Consider the following 22,265-nt stretch of genomic DNA (forward strand, 5'->3'; position numbering starts at 1 on the left):
GCAAGCAAATACTGCGCACATAACCTCATACAATATCTTCTCAAACTGAAGAAATGTGCGCACCCTGCAAGCAGTGTCCTGGGAGGGACTGAGCGCACCCCGCTCAGCAGTGTATACCGGCGGCGGCCCTGGGCGTCACCGCAACTCTGCCCAGCACAATCCACGCCCGCACTCCCTAGCTCTTCCTCACAGCCCTTCATACACTTCCCATAAACCTCTGCGGCGGTGTGTGCTCTCCACAGCTAATCTGCTCTCACACCCAGCGCATCACGTGACTGCAGCAGTGTGAGAGGAAGTCACAGCGACAAAAACTGACCAATCGGAACCCCCTAACCTAGCCCCCATGTCACGTGACCGCCGAGGGGCGGCGCGGCGGGCGAAATTCAAAATTTTGAACCGTTTGCGTAAACAGTTAGAGACTCAGTGAGGGAGAAGCGAGTGACAGAGATACCGGCGCCGCATCGTCCGCACACTCCGCCTCAGACATGGACCCGTTCACAGAGGTAGGTAGTGCGACCATACGAGCGCCGCTCTGCTGCCGTGTACTGCGCTGTGTGTACAGGGCTCTCCGGTGTGTTATACAGCGGGCTGGACGCTGCCTTATTGCCGCAGAGGTCTGGTCACTGCTGTGCTCACATGCGGTATTTCCCGTCCTGCCGCTGAATCCATTGTGGGCTTCACTTTTCTCCGTCATTTCTCAGAATGAGGGTCTTTGTTCTGCGGTCACACTACAAGGCTCAGCATTCCCTGCCAGCCATAGGCTGCAGCTCCCTGTGTGCACCATTACACCGTGAGTCTGGGGGGCTGCAGGCCTGGTGGTCCTCTCCAGTCACAGCCTGAGCTTTACTCTCCTGCAGGCTGTCACCTCTGCCTTCATTGTTGTGGACTGGGTGCAGCGGTGAAGTCCACAATACTCCTGCACACTTGAGCGCTGCAACCAATCACTAGGTTCAGGAGTAATGAAGTGGGGGCGCTGGCAATACTGTGCACTGCTCATCTCTCCCTCTGGGGGCCATGGGGCAGTCGTGTAGTAAAGGGGTGTGCGAAAACGCTGTTCCTCAGCTGAAGATTGTTAAAGGGAACCTGTCACCAGCAAAAATGCTATTAACCTGTCCGGCGCCTGCACGTAGCCGAACACTGCAGGGAGAAAATGAGCTTTATTGCCCCCGGCAGCTTTCGGTTTCCGTAACGGGGTGGCGCTGGTTGAGTCACCGCTTTGAGAATACAGAACAGCAGCTGTAATCGCCCCCCGGCCCTGACTGAGACAGGCTCTGTATTGGGGCTCAGCTGTCAGTCAGGGCCGGGGCTGAGGTTATAGCCGCTGCACTGTATTCTCAAAGCGGTGACTCAACCAGCACCGCCGCCGCCCCATGACTGAGACCGAATGCTGCCGGGGGGAATACAGTTAATTTTCTCATTGCTGCATTTGGTTACGTGCAGGCGCCAGGCAGGTAAATAGCATTTTTGCTAGTGACAAGTTCCCTTTAAAAAACAACAAAAACTGCTTTAGTCACCTCCTTTCTAGCCTCCCTATTTAGCATTTTTCCTTCACTGCTCCCGATGTCTGGTATTGTCAGTAGTCTGATGTCATGTTGGCAACGTTGCTGGCAATCAGCTCTGCGCCTCTCAGCAGCTCATGCTGTCAACTTCAGCTGAGCTCAGTTATTGACTATAGTGCTGGAGACAATAACAGACACTGGAAGCAGCCGCGAAGACTCCCAGCTGGATCTAGAGAGTGGGTAAAGCTTTTTTTTTTTTTTTTTTTTAAAGAATAATCCCATTAAAGTTTTTATCCCCTTAATATATTTCAATCATATTATATAGCACTGTGTACTTAGAACTTCTCATTTTGCCTTTCTATTCTTCTCTTTTCTCTATGTAGAATCAGGAAGTCTCTTTTCCCTGCATTTATCATTCCTTTTAATCTCCTGACCCAGCTGCTCCCCAACACCCTACCAGGGACTTTTGCAGTGACTCATAAATAATGAAAGGAAAATTGACCTCCTGTTTCTACATAGAGCTTAGGAGTTATGCTGTGTGCCCACGATGCGTTTTTTAAGCGTTTCCGCAGCGGCAGAAACGCTTAAAAAACGCATGGTAGAAGGCCTGCCATGTTCCCCAATGATAATCCGCATGTGCTGTGCACATGCTGTGGAAATTTCCGCTGCGGGTTATCATTGCGGAAAAAAACGCAGCACTACCAATTATTTTGCGGAAGCGCTGCGTTTTTGCCGCCATTGACTTGCATTAGATCGCATGGATTCTGCATCACTGCATCTGTACATGCGCATTCCATGCGTTCCAGTGTGCGGATGGTACCCAGGTCTAGAGGAGAGGAGACTCTCCTCCGGACCTGGGTACCATAGAAAACTGTAAAAAAAAAAAAATAAATAAATAAAATGAAAAATAAATATATACTTGCCTTCTGGCTGCCCCCGATGCGCTCGTCCTCTCATGCCAGCAGATCGCGATGTGCTGAAGGACCTGCGCTGACATCATAGTCATGTGACGGGTCACGCGACGCTGACGTCGGCAGGTCCTTCAGTGTACCGCTGCCGGCAGCCGGGACGGTGAAGCAAGACAGCGCAGGCCATCAGAAGGTAAGTATAGATTATTTTTTGCCATTGGCGCTTTCTGACAGAAATTGACACTACTTTGTTCACACCAGTCTTGAAAAGGGGGCGTGCTGGAGTCAGATGCTCCTTTTTAATGAAGAGGTGCACGCCTCTTCGTGAATCTGGACCGTTAGACGAGTAGCGTGTGCCTCAGTGCGATACACCATAAATCTCACGCCAGTTAAAGACTGGCGTGAGATTTCTGCTGTATGGAACGCCGCAGCTTTTCATTAATTGGGTAACCTGTGCCATCATATCTCTGTCCTGGCACAGCGCCGCCTATTTCGGCGAAGCCGGGAGAAACTGGCGTGAAGATGCCAAAAGTCACAACATTTTGGCTTAACCACCAAAATTTAGTGACTTTTCAACCAGACTTCTGGCATGAAAGGTTTGAATAGAGCCCTTTTGTATTTATATATTTCCATTAGCTTTCCTATTGTCACATTTTGCTATCTTGGCTAGTGTTATCTTATCCTGAACATACATGAAGTCTGATCAGCCTACAATTACATAACAACACTTCTCCATCTGCTCTGTATATAAGAATAACATGTCTGCTGACAGCTCTATACCATCTGCTCCAGTGTTGACTACGTAGCCTGCAAGTTTGTGGCTGATATAATCCTGTAGACATGCGTGAGAGCCTAGTTAGTCAAGGCCAATAGTCAATAAAGACTGGCATAAACATCAATAGTAATAAAAATCAAGAAGTTAGTTGTCAGCGTTACATTTGTAGGTGTATTGGTCCCCTGTCAGCTCATATAGGACCACACATGCTGTAAACATTCACACATTTATGGAAATATTTCTGAAATCATTAATGGCTATATAACTTGACAGTCAGCTTTTCCCCAGCCTAGAATAGCTGATAACAGGGAACAATAGTTCTTATCAGTGAATCAAATGGAAAGAAGATAAACTTTAGTCTTTTAATACCTGGCTTGATATTACCTTGTTATCACCTGTTTAGCACTTAGTGATATATTCCCTTTCGCCTATAGTGATCCTCAGTATGGTCATGTGTGTATGTACAGGCATATATCTCTGTAGTGCAGCCCCATGAGCTCTTGGTTGGGACTTCTTGAGACAGGCAGTATATTAATGTGTCAGCACCCTGTGCTATAATAGATAAGTGCCTTTTTGTCAGATTTTTACATTAGATATTTGATTGTTTAATGGTTAGCCACGTTCCCCTTAGATTTTTGCCTTTTAGCTGCATGTTGCACTGCTGTTTTTTTTTTCAAACCTGTACAAGTCTGGCGATGCCGTGCAACGTTCACTCATCTGTTTTCTCCATAATTGGAAGGAAGTATTTTTCGCCGAAGAAAACATGTGGTCGGTTATGGGCAAGGTTCCAGCAAATACTTATGGAAAAATGCTCTGTACAACGGCTTCACTTTAGCAAGCTCCAGCATGAGGGCGTGATGGAATCAGCCAAAAGTTGTCTGCTAGGACAATTGAAAGGCAGATAACACAGCATTAATGTCACTATTGGTCTGTTCAAATGGAAATGGGTGCGGCGTCTCCCAACATTTTTCTGCAATGACTAACTTTTTTTTTTTTTTAAATGACACAGGATGGGTCTGAATTCTTGATCTAAGCAGAGCATTGTAATGCAGACTGTTGATCTTGGAATGTTGTTGTAAATTATGAGTTCATGCAGGTTTACAGATTAATGTAAGGAGATGGACATTCTGCTCACGTTTCCCCCTTGACACGAGTACTGTAATGATGTATAATGTGAATGGTTATATGTGTTATTGACGCCCACCCAGGGCTGTGGGGTACTCGGCAGCTGGGCCTCTGGGTGCCGATGGGGGATATCACGGTGGCTGGCCCGGTCCGTGACCCAGGGCGGTCAGTAAAAATGGGGGGGGGAATATAGGGGATTTGGAAAGTGTTCGTGACGCCACCTGTGGATTGACGGCAGCAGGGGTGCTGTGGCTCTCCACAGGTAGAGCTAGCTCCAGGGCAGTGTAGATAGGATAGGTTGCGCTGGGCGTTGTACTGCCGGGAGGGAGAGATGGCGCAGATGAAAGAAGGGACGGAGGCAGTGCGGTGCAGTCATCCAAGTTTTTACTCACAGTTCTTATGACAGTTCCACTGGTGCACTGTACAGGTGTCAGCCTCCCACGTCACGCTGCGTTCACCAGGCAGGGGTTCAGCACTTCCTCAGGCAGATTAGGAGTACCTTACAGAACCCCCCTTTCTTGTGTTCCTAGCTAGACCGTCTTCATGCTGGGTCTTTCTCCCTCCTGCCCTGCGCTTCCCACTCTCAATCCCGCTCGGGTGCTCTGAAGTCTCTCCTGTCTTGTTGGAGTTCCCGGACCTGCTTGACCCTCACGGGGATTAGAATGAGGCTTCGGCAACTGACTGTATAAGCCAGAAGCCTCCGGTTTTCCCAGCCGAGACTTAGAGTAACACGGCTGGACCAGGGGCTGGTCCCCCTTCTTGCCGCCTACGATCCCTCTGTCTTCTGACAGATTCGGGGCGTACGGGTGCCATCCTGCATTCGCCGTACCCCCTAGGATCCCTTCTGTAGATCGGAGCCTACTCCTCTGCTCCCCACCTGGGCCTCTAGGACTGGGCCCTACTTGCGGAGCAGAGCTCCTAAAGAGACTCTGCTCCCTGACTGTTCTCCACTGACTGAACTCTCTGTCCTGCCACCCTAAGATGGCTTCCCTTTATATACCTCACTCTATAGTGCTCCACTAAACTGCTTCCTCCACCCACACCCACTACTGGTTCCCCCTACCTTTGGTTCCCCCCACTCCAGCCAGGGACTGGTCTCAGCAGCTGCGCACATGCATGTTGCCCCTCCAGCCGGCCTGGAGCAGTGTAGTGTTGGATGCAGGTGTTGGGGTCCCGGGCCTCCCTCCTTACCTGAGAGAAGGAGACACCACACCTCTGGGTGAAGTGCAGTACCTCTGTGGCGACTGAACCCTCAGGGGCGCCACATTATTAGTGATGGTGTTGTGTTCTACCCGACCGTAGGGAGAGTGAGAGTTAATAATTGGGACTACCTCAGAGTGTGAGGGGCTAAAGTATAGGGACCGTTTCCTGTCAGAAAGTTAGATGGTGACCTGCCTGTGCCAGAAGCAGACCTAAGGTCTGACTAGTCAGCAGAACCACATGATGCGGGTGTCCCTAACATGAGTGGAGACCGAGGCAATGGAGATCCGGAGGAAAGGAAAGTGACCAAAGGACAGAGTGATGCATTGGAGACGGGTCCTGGAATAGGACGCCTAGCTGTACGGCCCTGAATTTATAACTCCGAGAGGTAAAGAGGGCCAGGACAGCGACTGTGAGATGAAGAGAGTGCCCCGGGCGTAAGCGTCTCAACTAGCTGACGCCTTTGAACGAAGTACCGGCCATATTGGCATATTAAGAGGGAAGAGGGTCTAGAACCGTGGGTTGAGACTAGGATTCTCACTAACTGGACTGTAGTGCTCAGCTGGGTTGTGGTGAAGACAGAGGAACTTGAGGCAGAAGCATGTAAACTTGGAAGTAGAGAGACTGTGTGAAGATGCTCCGTATTTTAAAGGAAACGTTCATGAAGTTATGTACCCGCTATCTATTATACATAGTTCCCACCAAGTTACTGTTAAGTAAAATATTGTTAATGTTTGGGTGGTCTCTCTCATTGAACTGTTCAACATCTGGTCCTGGCCAGACAAAGTCGCCAGCATCATGTAGCCTGCAAGGGAGTAGTCTATGCACCCATCCAGGACCCCCACCTGGCTGTCTAAGCTCTGCCTTATTACAACAATATTGTAACCCTGTCTGCCTGTGAGATGGAAGCTGAGAGGAACCTGCAGATGTGTCAGGTATAATCAAACACAGCTCTGCAGTGAGATCAGGAGAGCAGAGAGCGGCCATCACACATCACACTGGTAACTCCCCGTTCATGTAAAATAATCTCTGGAGGCAGTCATCTTCCAGCCAGTGTACGCCCCATAGCCTGGAAGAGGTCATTTACATAGTGATAAAAGAGGATTTATCAACAACAAGACATCTGATACGAGACATACAGGGATTGCTCTTTTCATCAGTCTATAACCTGTATGCCCATATTAATAGTTTAGATAGGTCAAATGTGGTGACAGGTTCCCTTTAAAAACTGCCTTCTGTACAGTATTAAGTAAATAGGAGGAAGGAGAGTTTTTAGGCATTTAAAAAGTTAAAAACATGCACGACATACAAAAATTTGAGATAGAATAACATAATAAGGATAGCACGGAGGCACTATTAAGATAGTCTAAGTAGCAGGTGATCTAGTATATCAAATTTAGAGTATATACACATTAGGTCACAGCAGGGTAAGAATAATATAAGTAATCTAAATAAAATATAGGACATGTGCAGTAAAGTAATCCAATAAATATGCAGTAAATTTATAATAATAATATATTAATAAATATTTCACAGGTCTTACCAGATTGAGATCACAAAATACATCAGATGTCCATTTGAGTAGTGTTACTGTCTGCAAGTGACAATGCATGCAACAAGTGGAAAATTCCATTAAGTACCTTACCACTTTAAAGTGCCAGGGAGGTGCGTGCCTAGGAACGCAAAATGGCAGCCCCGACGCGCGTTTCGCGGTCAGCAACGACCGCTTCCTCATACTTCTGTACAGTATGTAAAATAACGTTGGCTGTAAAACATGTATACTAAAAGGCATCAGAGACCATCAGCCAAGCCACAAGTGACATCAATCAGAAGAGATAGAGATGCAGGAGAAAGGAGAGCAGCACCAATGCTGATAGGGGTTGTATCTCAGATTGTGCCAAATTCCTTGCACGGCATTTATAGATGAAATGTAGTCACAGATCGGCAATAAATGAGTTTTCCAGGAATTGAAACAAATAAAATAAAAGGACATATGAATTCCTAAATAATTTTAATTAGCATTTCAGTCTTTGCCTAGAAAGGTAATCATGATAGAGTTAAAATAACTGTCCCCTTGCTACACTGGTGGAAACTTGCACTAGAACATTAATATTACTGACTGTGAGTACAGTAAGCACCTCAGCCCCCTCTTATTGTGTAGGAAGATTGGCTGCCAGTGGATATTTTGATTTAGTACTGGACATTCTAGGGGTGCTGATGTAAGATGAGGCTGCTCACACTGCTGTCTACTCTGTCTATCTGTTATAGTACTGGAGATACCAGGGATGCTAATGACGCGCCCCTGGGCCTGTGCTGAGTAGTGTTGCGCACGCGGGGCCTACCCGGAGCCGGATCTGAGAGGGGTAGTAGTTTCGTGGCGGTGACCCGGTCCGTGCCCAGGGAGTCAAACTGAGCGGCAGTATTTAGCAGTAGATGTTAGAATGTTCGACTACGCCACCCGTTGAATGCGGTCATGAGACCGCCGCTGCAGGGCAGACCGCTGAGGCCGGTGATACGGTTGTGCAGCGGGGATGGTATAACCCCCAACGGGAGGGGTATGGCCTCAGGGCAGCGGACGTGGATGATGAAACACTCAGAGACTGTGCGGTGTAGTTCAGGGTCTTTACTGGTGGCAAAGGTAGACCCTCCCGGAGTACTGGCTAGCGATCGGGGCCTGGTCAGTCCGTAAGCAGATGGAATCTCCCCTGGCCAGGTGGAGTTGTAGGCCTCCCCAACTAATCGTACTCTTCTGGCTACCTTGCTAGAGGCTGTTAAAAGTGGCCCACATCCCTGAGTGTACCGTGTGGTGCTCACCCGTATGGCCGGTGACTCGGGGCCTTCTGGTAGCTTCCGCTCCACGACGGCGGTGCTGGTCCCTTGCGTGTGACCGTGCCTTCGGGTCTCTTGGCCAGAGGACCTGAAATCCCCTGCCGGGCGGTTTCTGCTGCTGGGTAAGGATTAGTCCCCACAGCCTCGGACTCCGGGTCCGGTAAGAACTCTTCAATCAGGGCGAGCTCTACAGCTTCCAGCCCCTGATTCCTTTTAGCACTGCTCCCACTGAGCTCCTGATCTTTCTTTCCTATAGCCGCTCCTCTCCAGACTAGACTATGTCTACATCTGGGACTCCTCTTCTTCTCCCCTAACCCTGCCTCAGCCCTAGTTTTATATAGGGGAAGTTCTTCCCCTCCCAGGACTGGGCAGGAGGTGTGGCATGCATAGGATTCCTGACCAGGAGACCTCCCACCTGCTCTCAGACGTAATATTGCTATTACTGTGGAAACCAGACCCCTGGGGTGCCACATTCCCCCCTAGTAAAATTTAGTACTCCTGGACTAAACATATTTTTGTAAACATAACAAGTATAAACAGAAACAGCATAATAAAGAAAAACACATTAGGATGGTCACGGCGTGTCCGCAACCGGGTGCAGTTTTTGAAGAAAACAAGGGTGTCCATTTCACCAAGGAACAGGGAGCCGTAACCAGGTAGGGGTCTGTCCTGCCCCGAGTCCTTAACAGTCTTTAGTCCATTCCTGGGTTACGCTCCAAACATATGTACAAAGGATTCCGGATAATCCCTAAACGACACCTATAAAATAACTAAAAATACACAATTATTTACAGGCAACAATAAACAGGTAAATACAAATAAAGCAGTGTAAACACTTAGATCCTCCAACGTACGGGCAACTGGCCTCTAGTGGACCTACGGAGCTGACTGACTGGTCCTGAGCTACGGGGTGTAGGAGCTGTCAAAGATAAACTGGGCAGCTGTCTACGGGCTCTTTGGCTCACTAGGGGTACGGCAGGCTCACTATAAGCAGAGGGTTGATCCTCCTGGTCTGCTTGTGTGGGGTCTTCTGCCTCCTGGACCGGCTGCTCTTCCAGCTCTACCTGTTTCTCCGTAGGCACTTGGGATGCTGGTTGGAGGAAGGTGAGGACGGGTACCACAACAGCGCCATTTACTTGAGTCCAAGACCGAGGGAAGTCTCCGAGTACAGTACTACCCATCTCCTCCCTTTCCTCTGCGGGTCGAGGGTCTTCTTGTTCTTCTTCAGGGTCCCGTAGCTGTTCGGGACACTTCTTCAGGTGATCTCGGGATACAATGGCTGTGGTTTCTCCTCCGTCCTTACTGATTGTGCAGACTTTCGGGTTCTCATGGCTTGAGGGTAGTACGGTGTACGGGTCCTTCTCCCACTGGTCGTCCAACTTGTGGAGCCGTCTCTTCCTCTTCAAGACCTGCTCTCCAGGTACCAGGGGAACAGCGGGAGCGTATTGGTTGTAAGTCTTCTCCTGTCTCTCTCTAGCTTGACAGAGACTTCGCTCCACGCTCTCCTGTACTTTCCGGTACTGCTGCTGCCTTTCTGTGTCCCAGTCTGCTTCTGGTGAAGTGTCCTCGGGTGTCAGGACTCCCATCTCCAGATCAACAGGGAGCTTACCAGGTCTTGCTCTCATTAGGTAAGCCGGGGTACAGTTGGTAGAACCTACCGGGATGTGGTTGTATAGGTCCACCAGATCAGGCAGTTTCTCAGGCCACAGATTGCGTTCTTCCAGGGGCAATGTTTTCAGAAGGTCTATCACCACCTGGTTCATTTTCTCACAGAGTCCATTGGTTTGCGGATGATAGGGTGTTGTTCTTATCTTCCGGCAGCCATACAGAGTGCAGAACTCCTGGAAGACTTCCGCTTCAAAGGCAGGTCCTTGGTCCGTCAGCACCTGCTCTGGGTATCAGTGTGGACGGCAGAAGTGCTGCTGGAAGGCTCTAGCTGCTGTTTGAGCCGTTAAGTCCTTGACCGGGACCACCACCAGGAACCGGGAGTAATGATCTACGATTGTGAGGGCGTAGACATACCCAGATCTGCTTGGAGCCAGTTTCACATGGTCCAGGGCTACCAGTTCCAGTGGCTGTCGGGTGATGATGGGCTGCAAGGGAGTCTTCTGGCTGGCACGGTCCTTCCTTCTTAGGTGGCACGGTCCACAGTCTCTGCACCACCTCTCGATGGTTCCCCTCATGCCTACCCAGTGGAACCGCCCGCGCAGCAGGAACTCCAGCTTCTTCCACCCGAAGTGCCCAGCTCCGTCGTGGTATGCCTCCAGTACCATAGCCGCGTCTCTTCTTGGCACCACTACTTGCCAGATCAGTTCATGCGTCCGGGAGTTAACCATTCTGCGGCACAACTTCCCCTTGTAAAGGAACAGTCGACTCTTCTCAATCCACAGTTGCTTGGCCTCCTCCGGAGCGTCTGGGTCAAGGCGGGCATCTGGCTGAGTCAGCGTCTCCTTCACCAGTCGGACGGCGGGGTCACTGTCTTGCGTTTCCGCCCAGTTGTAATGAGGTAAGGGATTGAACGTAGCGGATTGCTTACTCCTTACACGGTGGGAATACTGGATAGTCCCATGACGGTGGAACGCGGGGAGTTCAACTTCTTCCAATTCCTCTGGATCTTCCCCTACGTCCGGTAGGTTTGGCATTCTGGACAGGGCATCCGCGTTGGTATTGGAGCGTTCTGCCCGGTATTTGATCGTGAACTCATAGTTGGACAGGCGGGCCATCCATCTCTGCTCCAGGGCACCGAGTCTTGCCGTATCCAGGTGTGTCAACGGGTTGTTATCCGTGTACACGTTGAACCGGGAAGAGGCGAGGTAGTGCTTAAAGCGTTCGGTGACTGCCCACACCACTGCCAGGAATTCTAACTTGAATGAGCTGTAATTCTCAGGGTTTCTTTCGGTGGGTCGCAGTTTTCGGCTGGCGTAAGCAATTACCCGTTCCTTCCCCTGCTCGATCTGGGACAGTACGGCTCCTAGCCCGATGTTACTTGCGTCGGTGTAGAGGATAAAGGGCTGGCTGTAATCCGGGTACGCCAGGATTTCATCCCCCGTGAGGGCCATCTTCAGCTGGCGGAAGGACTCTTCTTCCAGCTTCTCCCATCTGAAGGGTGGCTTCCGGTTCTTGGCCTTCCTGGACTGGCCTATCAGGAGGTCCTGCATAGGAGCTGCCTTTTTGGTGAAACCGGGAATGAATCTTCGGTAGTAGCCTACCAACCCGAGGAACTGCCGCACTTCCTTTACGCTGGAGGGGCTTGGCCATTCCTTAATTGCAGTGATCTTATCAGGGTCGGGAGCCACTCTGTCAGCACTCACCACGTGTCCCAGGTACTGCACCCTTGGTTTCAGGAGGTGACACTTGGAGGGTTTCACCTTTAGGCCGTAGTTTGCCAGGGCTTCGAACACTTCTGCCAGGTGTTTCAGGTGGTACTCGTAGGTCTTGGAGTAGACGATGACATCGTCCAGGTATAACAGGACCGTCTCGAAGTTTCGGTGTCCCAGACAGCATTCCATCAACCGTTGGAAGGTTCCTGGTGCGTTGCAGAGTCCGAACGGCATGCAGGTAAACTCGCTAAGTCCCATCGGGGTGGTGAATGCGGTCTTCTCCCGGTCCGCCTCTGCTACAGGAACCTGCCAGTACCCGCTAGTGAGATCCAAAGTAGAGAAGAAGTTAGCAGATTTTAAAGCAGCCAAAGACTCCTCTATCCTTGGTAAGGGGTACGCATCTTTGTGTGTGATACGGTTTATTTTCCGGTAATCTACACACATTCTCATGGTGTTGTCTTTCTTTTTAACCAAGACTAGTGGAGCTGCCCAGGGGCTACAGCTATCCCTGATTACCCCAGCCTCCTTCATGTCTCTAAGCATCCCCTTGGCGTGTTGGTAGTGTGCAGGGGGTACGGGTCGGTATCTCTCCTTTATGGGAGGATGGTCTCCCGTGGGGATGTGGTGTTCTACCCCCTTTACTCGCCCGAAGTCTAACGGGTGTTTACTAAACACTCTCTCGTACTCTCGAACCACCCGATAAACTCCCTGTTTCTGGTGTGAGGGAGTGGAGTCAGTACCCAAATGTAGTTGCTGACACCAGTCCTCCATTGTTTTCTTAGAGCCGTTACCTTCCTCTGGTTGAGATGGAGGCAAGGGTTCCACGGCCTGTACAGAATTCTGGTTTATGGTGAACAATTTAGCTAGCGTGGCATACCGGGGCAGGTGTACTTCTCTCTTCCCGATGTTTATTATGCGAACGGGCACCCTCCCATGGCGTACATCAACCACCCCCCGTGCTGTCAAAATGGTGGGCCTACTGTCTGAGTAGACGGGTTCTACCATTGCTTGGTAGTCTCTACCTCTTAGACCAATAGCTGCCCGGCACCTAATCATCATTTCACTTTTTGGGGGCATGGCAATTGGGAAAGGGTCACACATTCTCACGCTTTCAATCTCACCGCCGGAGAGTTCCACCTGTTGCCGTCGCATCAGTGCCCGGATCTCTTTTTGGAGCACTCGCTGTTGGCCGGAGCTGGCGTTCTTGGCAACCTGCTGTAAAATGAAAATCACCTCTGCAAGACAATTTTCAATCACATTAGTTCCTAGAGTTCTCTTTGGGTGACTCTCGCGCTTGTCAATGTCTACAATGATCAGTCCCTGTGCTGCCAGTTCGACTCTACCGACTTTAATGGTCATCTCTTTGAATCCGATCTGTGGCACGGGTTGACCATTGCTGGCGACGATACTCAAGTCGTCGTCAGGGTAGCGGGTTATATCCGAGTCATTCCAGTACTGCTTAAAGAGCACGTACGGGATGGTGGTGACCTGTGACCCGGTGTCAAGTAGGGCACTCATAGGAATGCCATCCAGTACCACAGGCAAGACTGGACGTCCTCCCACATTTGTCACGCCAGTTCGATGGGCCTGGTGATCTTATTCCTAGGGGTTGGCCCTCTACCCCAGGTTGTGCCAGTTTAAAGGACAGTACCTTGCCATATGTCCGGGTTGATTACAGCGGCGGCAGATGGGTTGTCCGTCCTCGTTGTATCGGTCGCTGGGTCTTCCTCTGGCCGGTGGGGTCCTCCTTGGTCGACGCCACGGGATGTCCTCCGGTCCGGATGCCAGCTGGATCTTCCCTGGAGCAGAAACCTGTAACGACTGCACAGTTCGGGTTAGCGCAGCAACGCTTTTAGCTAGCTCTTGGACCTGATGGTGCAGGTCTGGAGCCGGGTCATTGTTCAAAGCCTGCGCATCAGCCCCCACAGGCCCTGCCGACAAGGGCGCCGCCTCCTGGTGTTAAGCGGTAGTAGGGCGCCTGTGGGTCACAACGCCACCCGGTGCCGGTTCTCGGAGCACCCGGATGGCTCTGTCCTTGAACTGTGCAAAGTCCAGATGAGGATCCTGTAAGGCCATTGCCCGCAACTGGGTTCGGTGGGCATTGCAATATAGTCCCTCTATAAATTGTTCGGTCAACAGCCTGTCCTCGTTTCCCACGCTGTCAGGGTCGGTCTGCTTAATGGCTCTCAGGGCCTCTTGTAGGTTTAGTGCATAGTCCCTTATATTCTCATGTGCTCGCTGTTTGCACCCGTAGAATCTAAGCTTAATCTCAGCTGAGGTGCGGGTATCAAAGGTGTCCTTCAGCCGGGTTAATATCCCTGCGACAGTCCTCCTCCCAGGTGGCCAGGACTTTACCTCCCTTTGGGCTGCCCGGGTTAGTTGGGCCACCAGGATGCTCACTTTTTGCTCTTCTGTGAGGGGGTACACCTGGAAGAGGCTATCCAGCTTTTCTCTAAAGTCATTCAGGGTATGTGACTCCCCTGAGTACTGGGGTAGCCAGGCTGCCCCCGGGATATAGGGCATCGTGAAAGGCATGACCGCAGCAGCGGTGGCGGTGGCTGCGGCAGTGAAGCTCTCCTCCGTATCCGACATCTTCCTCCCCCCTAGTGGACCGTGGCCTACCTTGCGATGATCCTCTTCCGTAGGCCGCGGCTCCGCAGTGGATCGTCAGGGTCGAGGACCTTCCGTCGCGCTCCTATGACGTCGGCGTCTGCTGGGCTCCTTCCAGGACCTTACGCAACGTCCGGACGTGAGGCGGGGCTTCAGTTCTCGCGGGCTTTTCGGAGTCCACGCCCCTCTTCTTCCCGCGCGGCGTCTTCAAGATGGCGTCCAACGGCGGGTAAACTCCACGGATGGCGGGAAGAAGGTAGAAGATGGCGTCGGATGGCGGGAATCTTCACCACAGGTAAGTTTAAAAGTCTCTTTTTCAGGCACGCAGTACCCGGTGGTTGCGGGCACGAAATCCTGCCGACTACGCCAAAGTTGACGCGCCCCTGGGCCTGTGCTGAGTAGCGTTGCGCACGCGGGGCCTACCCGGAGCCGGATCTGAGAGGGGTAGTAGTTTCGTGGCGGTGACCCGGTCCGTGCCCAGGGAGCCAAACTGAGCGGCAGTATTTAGCAGTAGATGTTAGAATGTTCAACTACGCCACCCGTTGAATGCGGTCATGAGACCGCCGCTGCATGGGCAGACCGCTGAGGCCGGTGATACGGTTGTGCAGCGGGGATGGTATAACCCCCAACGGGAGGGGTATGGCCTCAGGGCAGCGGACGTGGATGATGAAACACTCAGAGACGGTGCGGTGTAGTTCAGGGTCTTTACTGGTGGCAAAGGTAGACCCTCCCGGAGTACTGGCTAGCGATCGGGGCCTGGTCAGTCCGTGAGCAGATGGAATCTCCCCTGGCCAGGTGGAGTTGTAGGCCTCCCCAACTAATCGTACTCTTCTGGCTACCTTGCTAGAGGCTGTTAAAAGTGGCCCACGTCCCTGAGTGTACCGTGTGGTGCTCACCCGTATGGCCGGTGACTCGGGGCCTTCTGGTAGCTTCCGCTCCACGACGGCGGTGCTGGTCCCTTGCGTGTGACCGTGCCTTCGGGTTTCTTGGCCAGAGGACCTGAAATCCCCTGCCGGGCGGTTTCTGCTGCTGGGTAAGGATTAGTCCCCACAGCCTCGGACTCCGGGTCCGGTAAGAACTCTTCAATCAGGGCGAGCTCTACAGCTTCCAGCCCCTGATTCCTTTTAGCACTGCTCCCACTGAGCTCCTGATCTTTCTTTCCTATAGCCGCTCCTCTCCAGACTAGACTATGTCTACATCTGGGACTCCTCTTCTTCTCCCCTAACCCTGCCTCAGCCCTAGTTTTATATAGGGGAAGTTCTTCCCCTCCCAGGACTGGGCAGGAGGTGTGGCATGCATAGGATTCCTGACCAGGAGACCTCCCACCTGCTCTCAGACGTAATATTGCTATTACTGTGGAAACCAGACCCCTGGGGTGCCACACTAAGGTGAGCAGCTTCTTTTTCTGTCCATCCTGTCATTCTGAAAGACTGCACATTGTATAGATTATCTACAAATCACATTCTTGGATAGGTTTCTGTCAAGGCTGCGTCCATTTTTAAAGGCAGTTGGCACAGAATGACTGTTCAAACCAAGTCTGGGTGCTTGAGGCATCATAGCGTGGCCATGCTTTTAAGTGCACCTTCCCACTTGCTTGTTTTCCTTCTGTCTTTAGCCCCCTCTTTGATAGCTCTAGTTTTATAGAGGCAGAGATAGATGGGAAGGTGCATGTTTGGCTACTCCAAGGGTGCACTGAACTCCTTTCCTGGAAAAGTCATTCTGTGCTGACAGTCCCTTTTTAAAAATGATTGTGAATTGCTAATTAAACATATTTAAGAGTTTATTTCTAACAATTTCCTTTTAAATTAATTTTTTTATTCCTGGAAAACTTCTTTTAAAGGAAAAAGCCAAGCATCAAGAAAGAAGGAAAACATATACCAATCCTCTACTGTAGGTAGTGACATTTTTCATATGCTCACTGGACAGTCTCTTTAGGGTATTAGATCAATGTTTATAGGTCAGCATGATGTTAACTGTGTTTTTAGTTTTCTTCATTTGTAGTAATATTATTTTTTTGTCTCTTGTGTATCAATAGAAATTGCTGGAAAGGACGAGAGCCAGAAGAGAGAATCTGCAGAAGAAAATGGCAGACAGACCAACAGCTGGTGCACGGCCAGTAGCTCTATCCAAAAGACCAAGAGAGCCCCTTACAGAGACAAATCATCAGCCTCCTACAGTGGCTGAAGAAGGTAAATGAATATGCTATTATCCCTTGAAAAATTTTAGACTCTGCTTAAAATATTTTATATGCACAGAGGGGGATTCATCAAGACTAAACCTTTAGTCTATATACGGAGGTTCGCCTAATTTATATAAAGGTGTACGCCTCATAATAAATTTGGCACTAGTTTTGGGCAATGATAAATTCCTCCCACAATAATGGTTAAAATGGTTCAAATCCCTCTACTAATAGCTTTAAAGCAATGGTTTATTATAAATCCTTTACGCAATTCGGGAATTTTAAAGAATGTGTCTTCAAAAAATAATCTACTAATACATTCTTGACATATGTCGTACTGGTAATTGTTTGGCCCCATGTATAGAGCAGTCTCATGAACTGAACCCCCATCATATCTAGCAGACTTTGGCTGTGATATAAATCAGCTGTCATTTATGGGGAAAGATGCGAGCTTAGCACTGGATACCGCATCAAAGTCAGTTGCACTACATACGAGTATAATGTAAATATACATCATATGTCGTGAAGGGGTTAAAGGGAACCTGTCATATAGAAAACATGTGCATTCTTTCTGTGACTTGCTGTCATGCTACGATTTGCTCTGAGTTTGCTATAATTAAAACAGACAAATTGCAGAACGGTCTCATGTTGCTTTTCAACTTGAAGTGTATTGTAAAAGCGTCGTCAGCGACAGAATCCAACATGATGGGTAGCATTTGAAACTCTGTATATCGAAAGTCGCAATGTGGCACTGTAGGAAATTATGTGCAATGTTGTGCGACACATTTCACCTTGTAGCTTTAGCCTAAATCTTGTATTACCTATTAAATATTGTTGCCAGTCAAGCATGCTCAACAAAAGTACTACACATGAAAAGACTGAAAGCTACATGCATGGAAAAAAGACTGCACATTCTAATGAATCCAAGAAAATGCTTTATTATAAATACGATAATAAGCTAGACAGAACAACTTTTTAATTCATTTTTAATCTAATTCAAAATATTTACTATCACAATGTGTTTAATAGCCATTCCCCATGAGCTACATATAAATATATATCAGGCTAGTATAACAAAATAGAAAACAATGTTAATATATATAGATTAGGATAACCAATAATCAAACAAAGGTGTGAAGTATTGATAATTTGTCCAAATGACATGAATGATAAACTGCATAAATCGCTAAATTTGATGGGGGGGGGGGGGGCACATAGAAAGCAAATATGGCATCTGAAAACCAAGGTGGGACCCTCTAATGAAGTCACAGATAGTTGTAGGGTAACTTTTCTCACACCCTGTATCTTCAAACATCATATTTGGGGGTTTATGCACCTTTCTATTACCTCCTAAATCATTTGGGTGAATTATCTCTACTTGACAGCTTTTTGTTTGTCGATCGCAGCATTGCGGGGGCAAGGGGAGGTGATCGCTGATGCTCACCTCTCCTGCCGGCGTCCAACGCTATCTGCCGCGGCTCCCGGATGTTGCCATGACGACCCAATGTCGTCATGACAACATCCAGGTCACCAGACAGCAGGAAAATACTTTGGTCATGCACGGTGCATGACCAAAGTATCTTCTCCCTCTGCAGCAGTGACAGCCTGTATAACAGCAGCAGCTCCCTGTGCTCTCTATGCTATACAGGCAATCTGAAAATAAAATGTGAAAGTCCCATAGTGGGACAAGGTGTAAAAGTAAAAAAACAATCAGAATGTAAAAAAAAAAAATGAAAAAAATAATCCCAAAAAAATGTATTGTACCCATAAATAAATATTATTGTGGAAAAAACAATAAAAGTACCCATATATGGTATCGCTGCATCCGGAACAACCTGTCCTATAAAACTGTCCCACTAGTTAACCCCTTTAGTGAACACAGTAAAAAAAAAAAAAAAAAAAAAACACAAAGCAAAAAACCATGCTTTATCATACCGCCAATAAAACGCGATCAAAAAGACGAATTCAAATAAAAATGGTACCGCTAAAAAACATCATCTTGTCCCGCAAAAAAAACAAGCCACCATACAGCTCCATCGGCCGAAAAATAAAAGTTATAACTCTCAGAATAAAGCGATACAAAAATAAGATATTTTTTCTATAAAATTAGTTTTTGTGTAAAAGAACATATATATATATATATATATATATATATATATATATATATATATATATATATATATATATATATATATATATATATATATATATATATATATATATATATATATATATATATATATATATAATAAATGTAGTACCGCTGTAATCATACTGACCCGAAGAATAACGCTGCCTTATCAATTTTACCACATGCGGAGCGGTATAAAAAAAAAAAATAAATAATAATTCCGGAATTGTTGGTTTTTGTTTATTCTCCCTCCCAAAAATCGGAATAGAAAGCGATAAAAAAAATGTCACGTGCCCAAAAAATGGTACCAATAAAAACGTCAAACTTGTCCTGTAAAAAAACAAGCCGTACCATGACTGTCGGCTGAAATACAGAAAAATTGTAGCTCTCAAAATATGGCGGTGCAAAAACTAGATTTTACCAAAAAATGCATCTTTTAGTGTGTGACAGCTGTCAATCATAAAAACCGTATATGATTCTGATATCGCTGTAATCGCACCGACCCGAAGAATAAAGCGGTCTAATCACTTATACTGCACGGGGAACGGCGTAAAAAATAAACTCTAGGATTGGGATTTTTTTAAAAAGTAAACAAAAAAAAAATGATGACGATATGGCTACTAGTGTTGAGCGCAAGTGCTCGCTACTTGAGTTTGCATTGGGTGCTCGGGTATGCACCAAGTATCGCAGGTGCTGGAGTGACATGCTCGAGTCTCCTCCCCATATGTTTTGCAGCTGTTATACAGCCAAAAAAACCTCGCCGGGTGAAAACATGCGAGCGGGACTCGAGCATGTCACTTGAGCACCCGCGATACATGGTGCATACCGGAGTACCCGATACAAACTCAAGTAGCGAGCACTTGCGCTCAAGACTAATGACAACTTATTCAATATGATGACCTAATGTTATCAAATTCTGTGTCATACCTCTGAGTTCAAAATGTTCACTATACCACTTTGATAAAATACTTGAGGGGGGCTAGTTTCCAAAATGGTGTCACTTGTGGGGGGTTTCCACTGTTTAGGCGCCTCAGGGGCTTTCCAAACGCAACATGACGTGCGCTAATTATTCAAGCAAATTTTACATTCAAAAAGTCAAATGGCGCTCCTTTCTTTCCGAGCCCTGCCGTGCGTCCAAACAGTGGTTTGCCCCCACATATGGGGTATTGGCATGCTCAGGAGAAATTGCACAACAAATTTTGGGGTCCATTTTTTCCTGTTACCCTTGCAAAAATAAAAAAATTGGGGTCTAAATTTAACATTTTTGTGAAAAAAGTTAAATGTTAATTTTTTTTTCTTCCACATTCCAAAAATTCCTGTGAAGCACCTGAAGGGTTAGTAAACTTCTTGAATGTGGTTTTGAGCACCTTGAGGGATGCAGTTTTTAGAATGGTGTCACTTTTGGGTATTTTCGGTCATGAAGGCCCCTCAAAATCACTTCAAATGTGATGTGGTCCATTTAAAAAATAAAAAATGGTTTTGTAAATTTTGTTGGAAAATTTAGAAATCACTGGTCAACTTTTAACCCTTATAGCTCCCTATCAAAAAAAAAAAAAATTTGGTTCCAAAATTGTGCTGATGTAAAGTAGACATTTGGGAAATGTTATTTATTAACTATTTTGTGTGACATATCTCTCTGATTTAAGGGAATAAAAATTCAAATTTTGAAAATGGCAAACCACCCTCGGGGGTAAAGGGGTTAAATGTGTTTTTTTTTTTTTTTTTTCAAACCCCCAAATAAAAGGCAAACAGTATCCTCTGGATCGCAGCCGGGTTGTCAAAACTGTCCGTGTCCAAGAAAACCCGTTGCTGTGGGCTACTACACCGCCGTATCGCTCTGAGGTGCGCCAGTTGCTTTCCTTGGCTCTGTGTTCCCTGTATTGCACAGAGCCTCCTGCTCTGCAGCTAGCAAACCCCTCACACCCAAACCTTTGCTGAAGTTTAAATGTGAATTCTGGACATGAGCCAGTTGTAAGACCCGGGCTGGAGGGAGTGATCTGCCCCACTGCCATCCTGTAGATCACTCAAAAATAAATCCCAGGTCAGGTTTTCTTAAATCCGACTTGGTCAAATAGCTTGACCAAGTCCAAACTGTGTTTTATCTTCACTGCAAGCACAGCTGTGTCTGTGATTGTAATGCACTCCAGCGGGTTCAATATGCTTCTATGTGCATCCTGGGGGATACATACCGCCCCTCGCGTATAATTCCCCTCACTGCTTCACTTTATGTATGTATGTATGTATGTATGTATGTATATATATATCGCTTTTATTTTAGGAATGTTGTATGAATCTCTTCTTAGCCTGGGTTTATATACTATATCACTAGTTGTGGTTATGTATCTGGTGAAGTGTTATGCCTTTACTTTGGATTTTTTGAACTATGAGTCTATATATTTAGAAAGGAATAGGGAATACAAACTTTGGGAATGTTTCTCTAAAAGCTGACTTAAGCAGGCCATCACATGGGATACCCTGAGACTGCTGTATACATCAGGGGACAGCAGATCGGTCACTGAGCGATCACTGCTTGCGATTAGATATGAAAAAGAGCAGCGTGATGAAACTCCAGTCTCTGCAAAACTGGGGCATCATGGGAAGTGTACAGTCATGGCCAAAAGTTTTGAGAATGACACCAAAATTATATTTTCACATGATCTGCTGGCCTCTGGTTTTTATTAGTGTTTGATGTTTATATCACATACAGAAATATAATTGCAATCATATTATGAGTACCAATAGGTTATATTGACAGTTAGAATGAGTTAATGCTGCAAGTCAATATTTGCAGTGTTGCCCCTTCTTCTTCAAGACCTCTGTAATTCTCCCTGGCATGCTCTCAATCAACTTTTGGACCAAATCCTGACTGATAGCAGTCCATTCTTGCATAATCAATGCTTGCATTTTGCCAGAATTTGTTGGTTTTTGTTTGTCCATCCGTCTCTTGATGATTGACCACAAGTTCTCAATGGGATTAAGATCTGGGGAGTTTCCAGGCCATGGACCCAAAATCTCTATGTATTGTTCCATGAGCCATTTAGTTATCACCTTTGCTTTATGGCAAGGTGCTCCATCATGCTGGAAAAGGCATTGTTGGGCACCAAACTGCTCTTGGACGGTTGGGAGAAGTTGCTCTTGGAGGACATTCTGGTACCATTCTTTATTCATGGCTGTGTTTTTAGGCAAGACTGTGAGTGAGCCGATTCCCTTGGCTGAGAAGCAACCCCACGCATGAATGGTTTCAGGATGCTTTAGAGTTGGCATGAGACAAGACTGGTGGTAGCGCTCACCTCTTCTTCTCCGAATAAGCTGTTTTCCAGATGTTCCAAACAATCGAAAAGGGGATTCATTAGAGAAAATGACTTTGCCCCAGTCCTCAGCAGTCCACTCCCTGTACCTTTTGCAGAATATCAGTCGGTCCCTGATGTTTTTTCTGGAGAGAAGTGGCTTCTTTGCTGCCCTCCTTGAAACCAGCCCTTGCTCAAAGAGTCTCCGCCTCACAGTGCGTGCAGAAGCACTCACACCAGCCTGCTGCCATTCCTGAGCAAGCTCGGCACTGCTGGTAGTCCGATCCCGCAGCTGAAACAGTTTTAAGATACGGTCCTGGCGCTTGCTGGTCTTTCCCGGGTGCCCTGGAGCCTTTTTGACAACAATGGAAGCTCTCTCCTTGAAGTTCTTGATGATGCGAT

At 47.7% G+C, this 22,265-nt stretch overlaps 1 protein-coding gene across 1 annotated transcript in view; it reads left to right on the plus strand.

Moving 5' to 3' along the window:
- Positions 1-241: 241 nt before the first annotated feature.
- The window catches only part of ANLN (anillin, actin binding protein), a 60,750-nt gene continuing 38,726 nt past the window's right edge, over positions 242-22,265 (plus strand). Inside the window, exons 1-2 of the mRNA XM_073678241.1 lie at positions 242-503; positions 16,302-16,455. Of these exons, the coding sequence (XP_073534342.1) occupies positions 486-503; positions 16,302-16,455 (172 nt within the window). The 5' untranslated portion in view covers positions 242-485. The remainder of the gene's footprint in view (positions 504-16,301; positions 16,456-22,265) is intronic.

Source organism: Phyllobates terribilis, unplaced genomic scaffold, assembly GCF_046119375.1.
Source record: "Phyllobates terribilis strain yellow unplaced genomic scaffold, ASM4611937v1 Scaffold_4__5_contigs__length_816908805, whole genome shotgun sequence".
Classification (NCBI taxonomy): Eukaryota; Metazoa; Chordata; class Amphibia; order Anura; family Dendrobatidae; genus Phyllobates; species Phyllobates terribilis.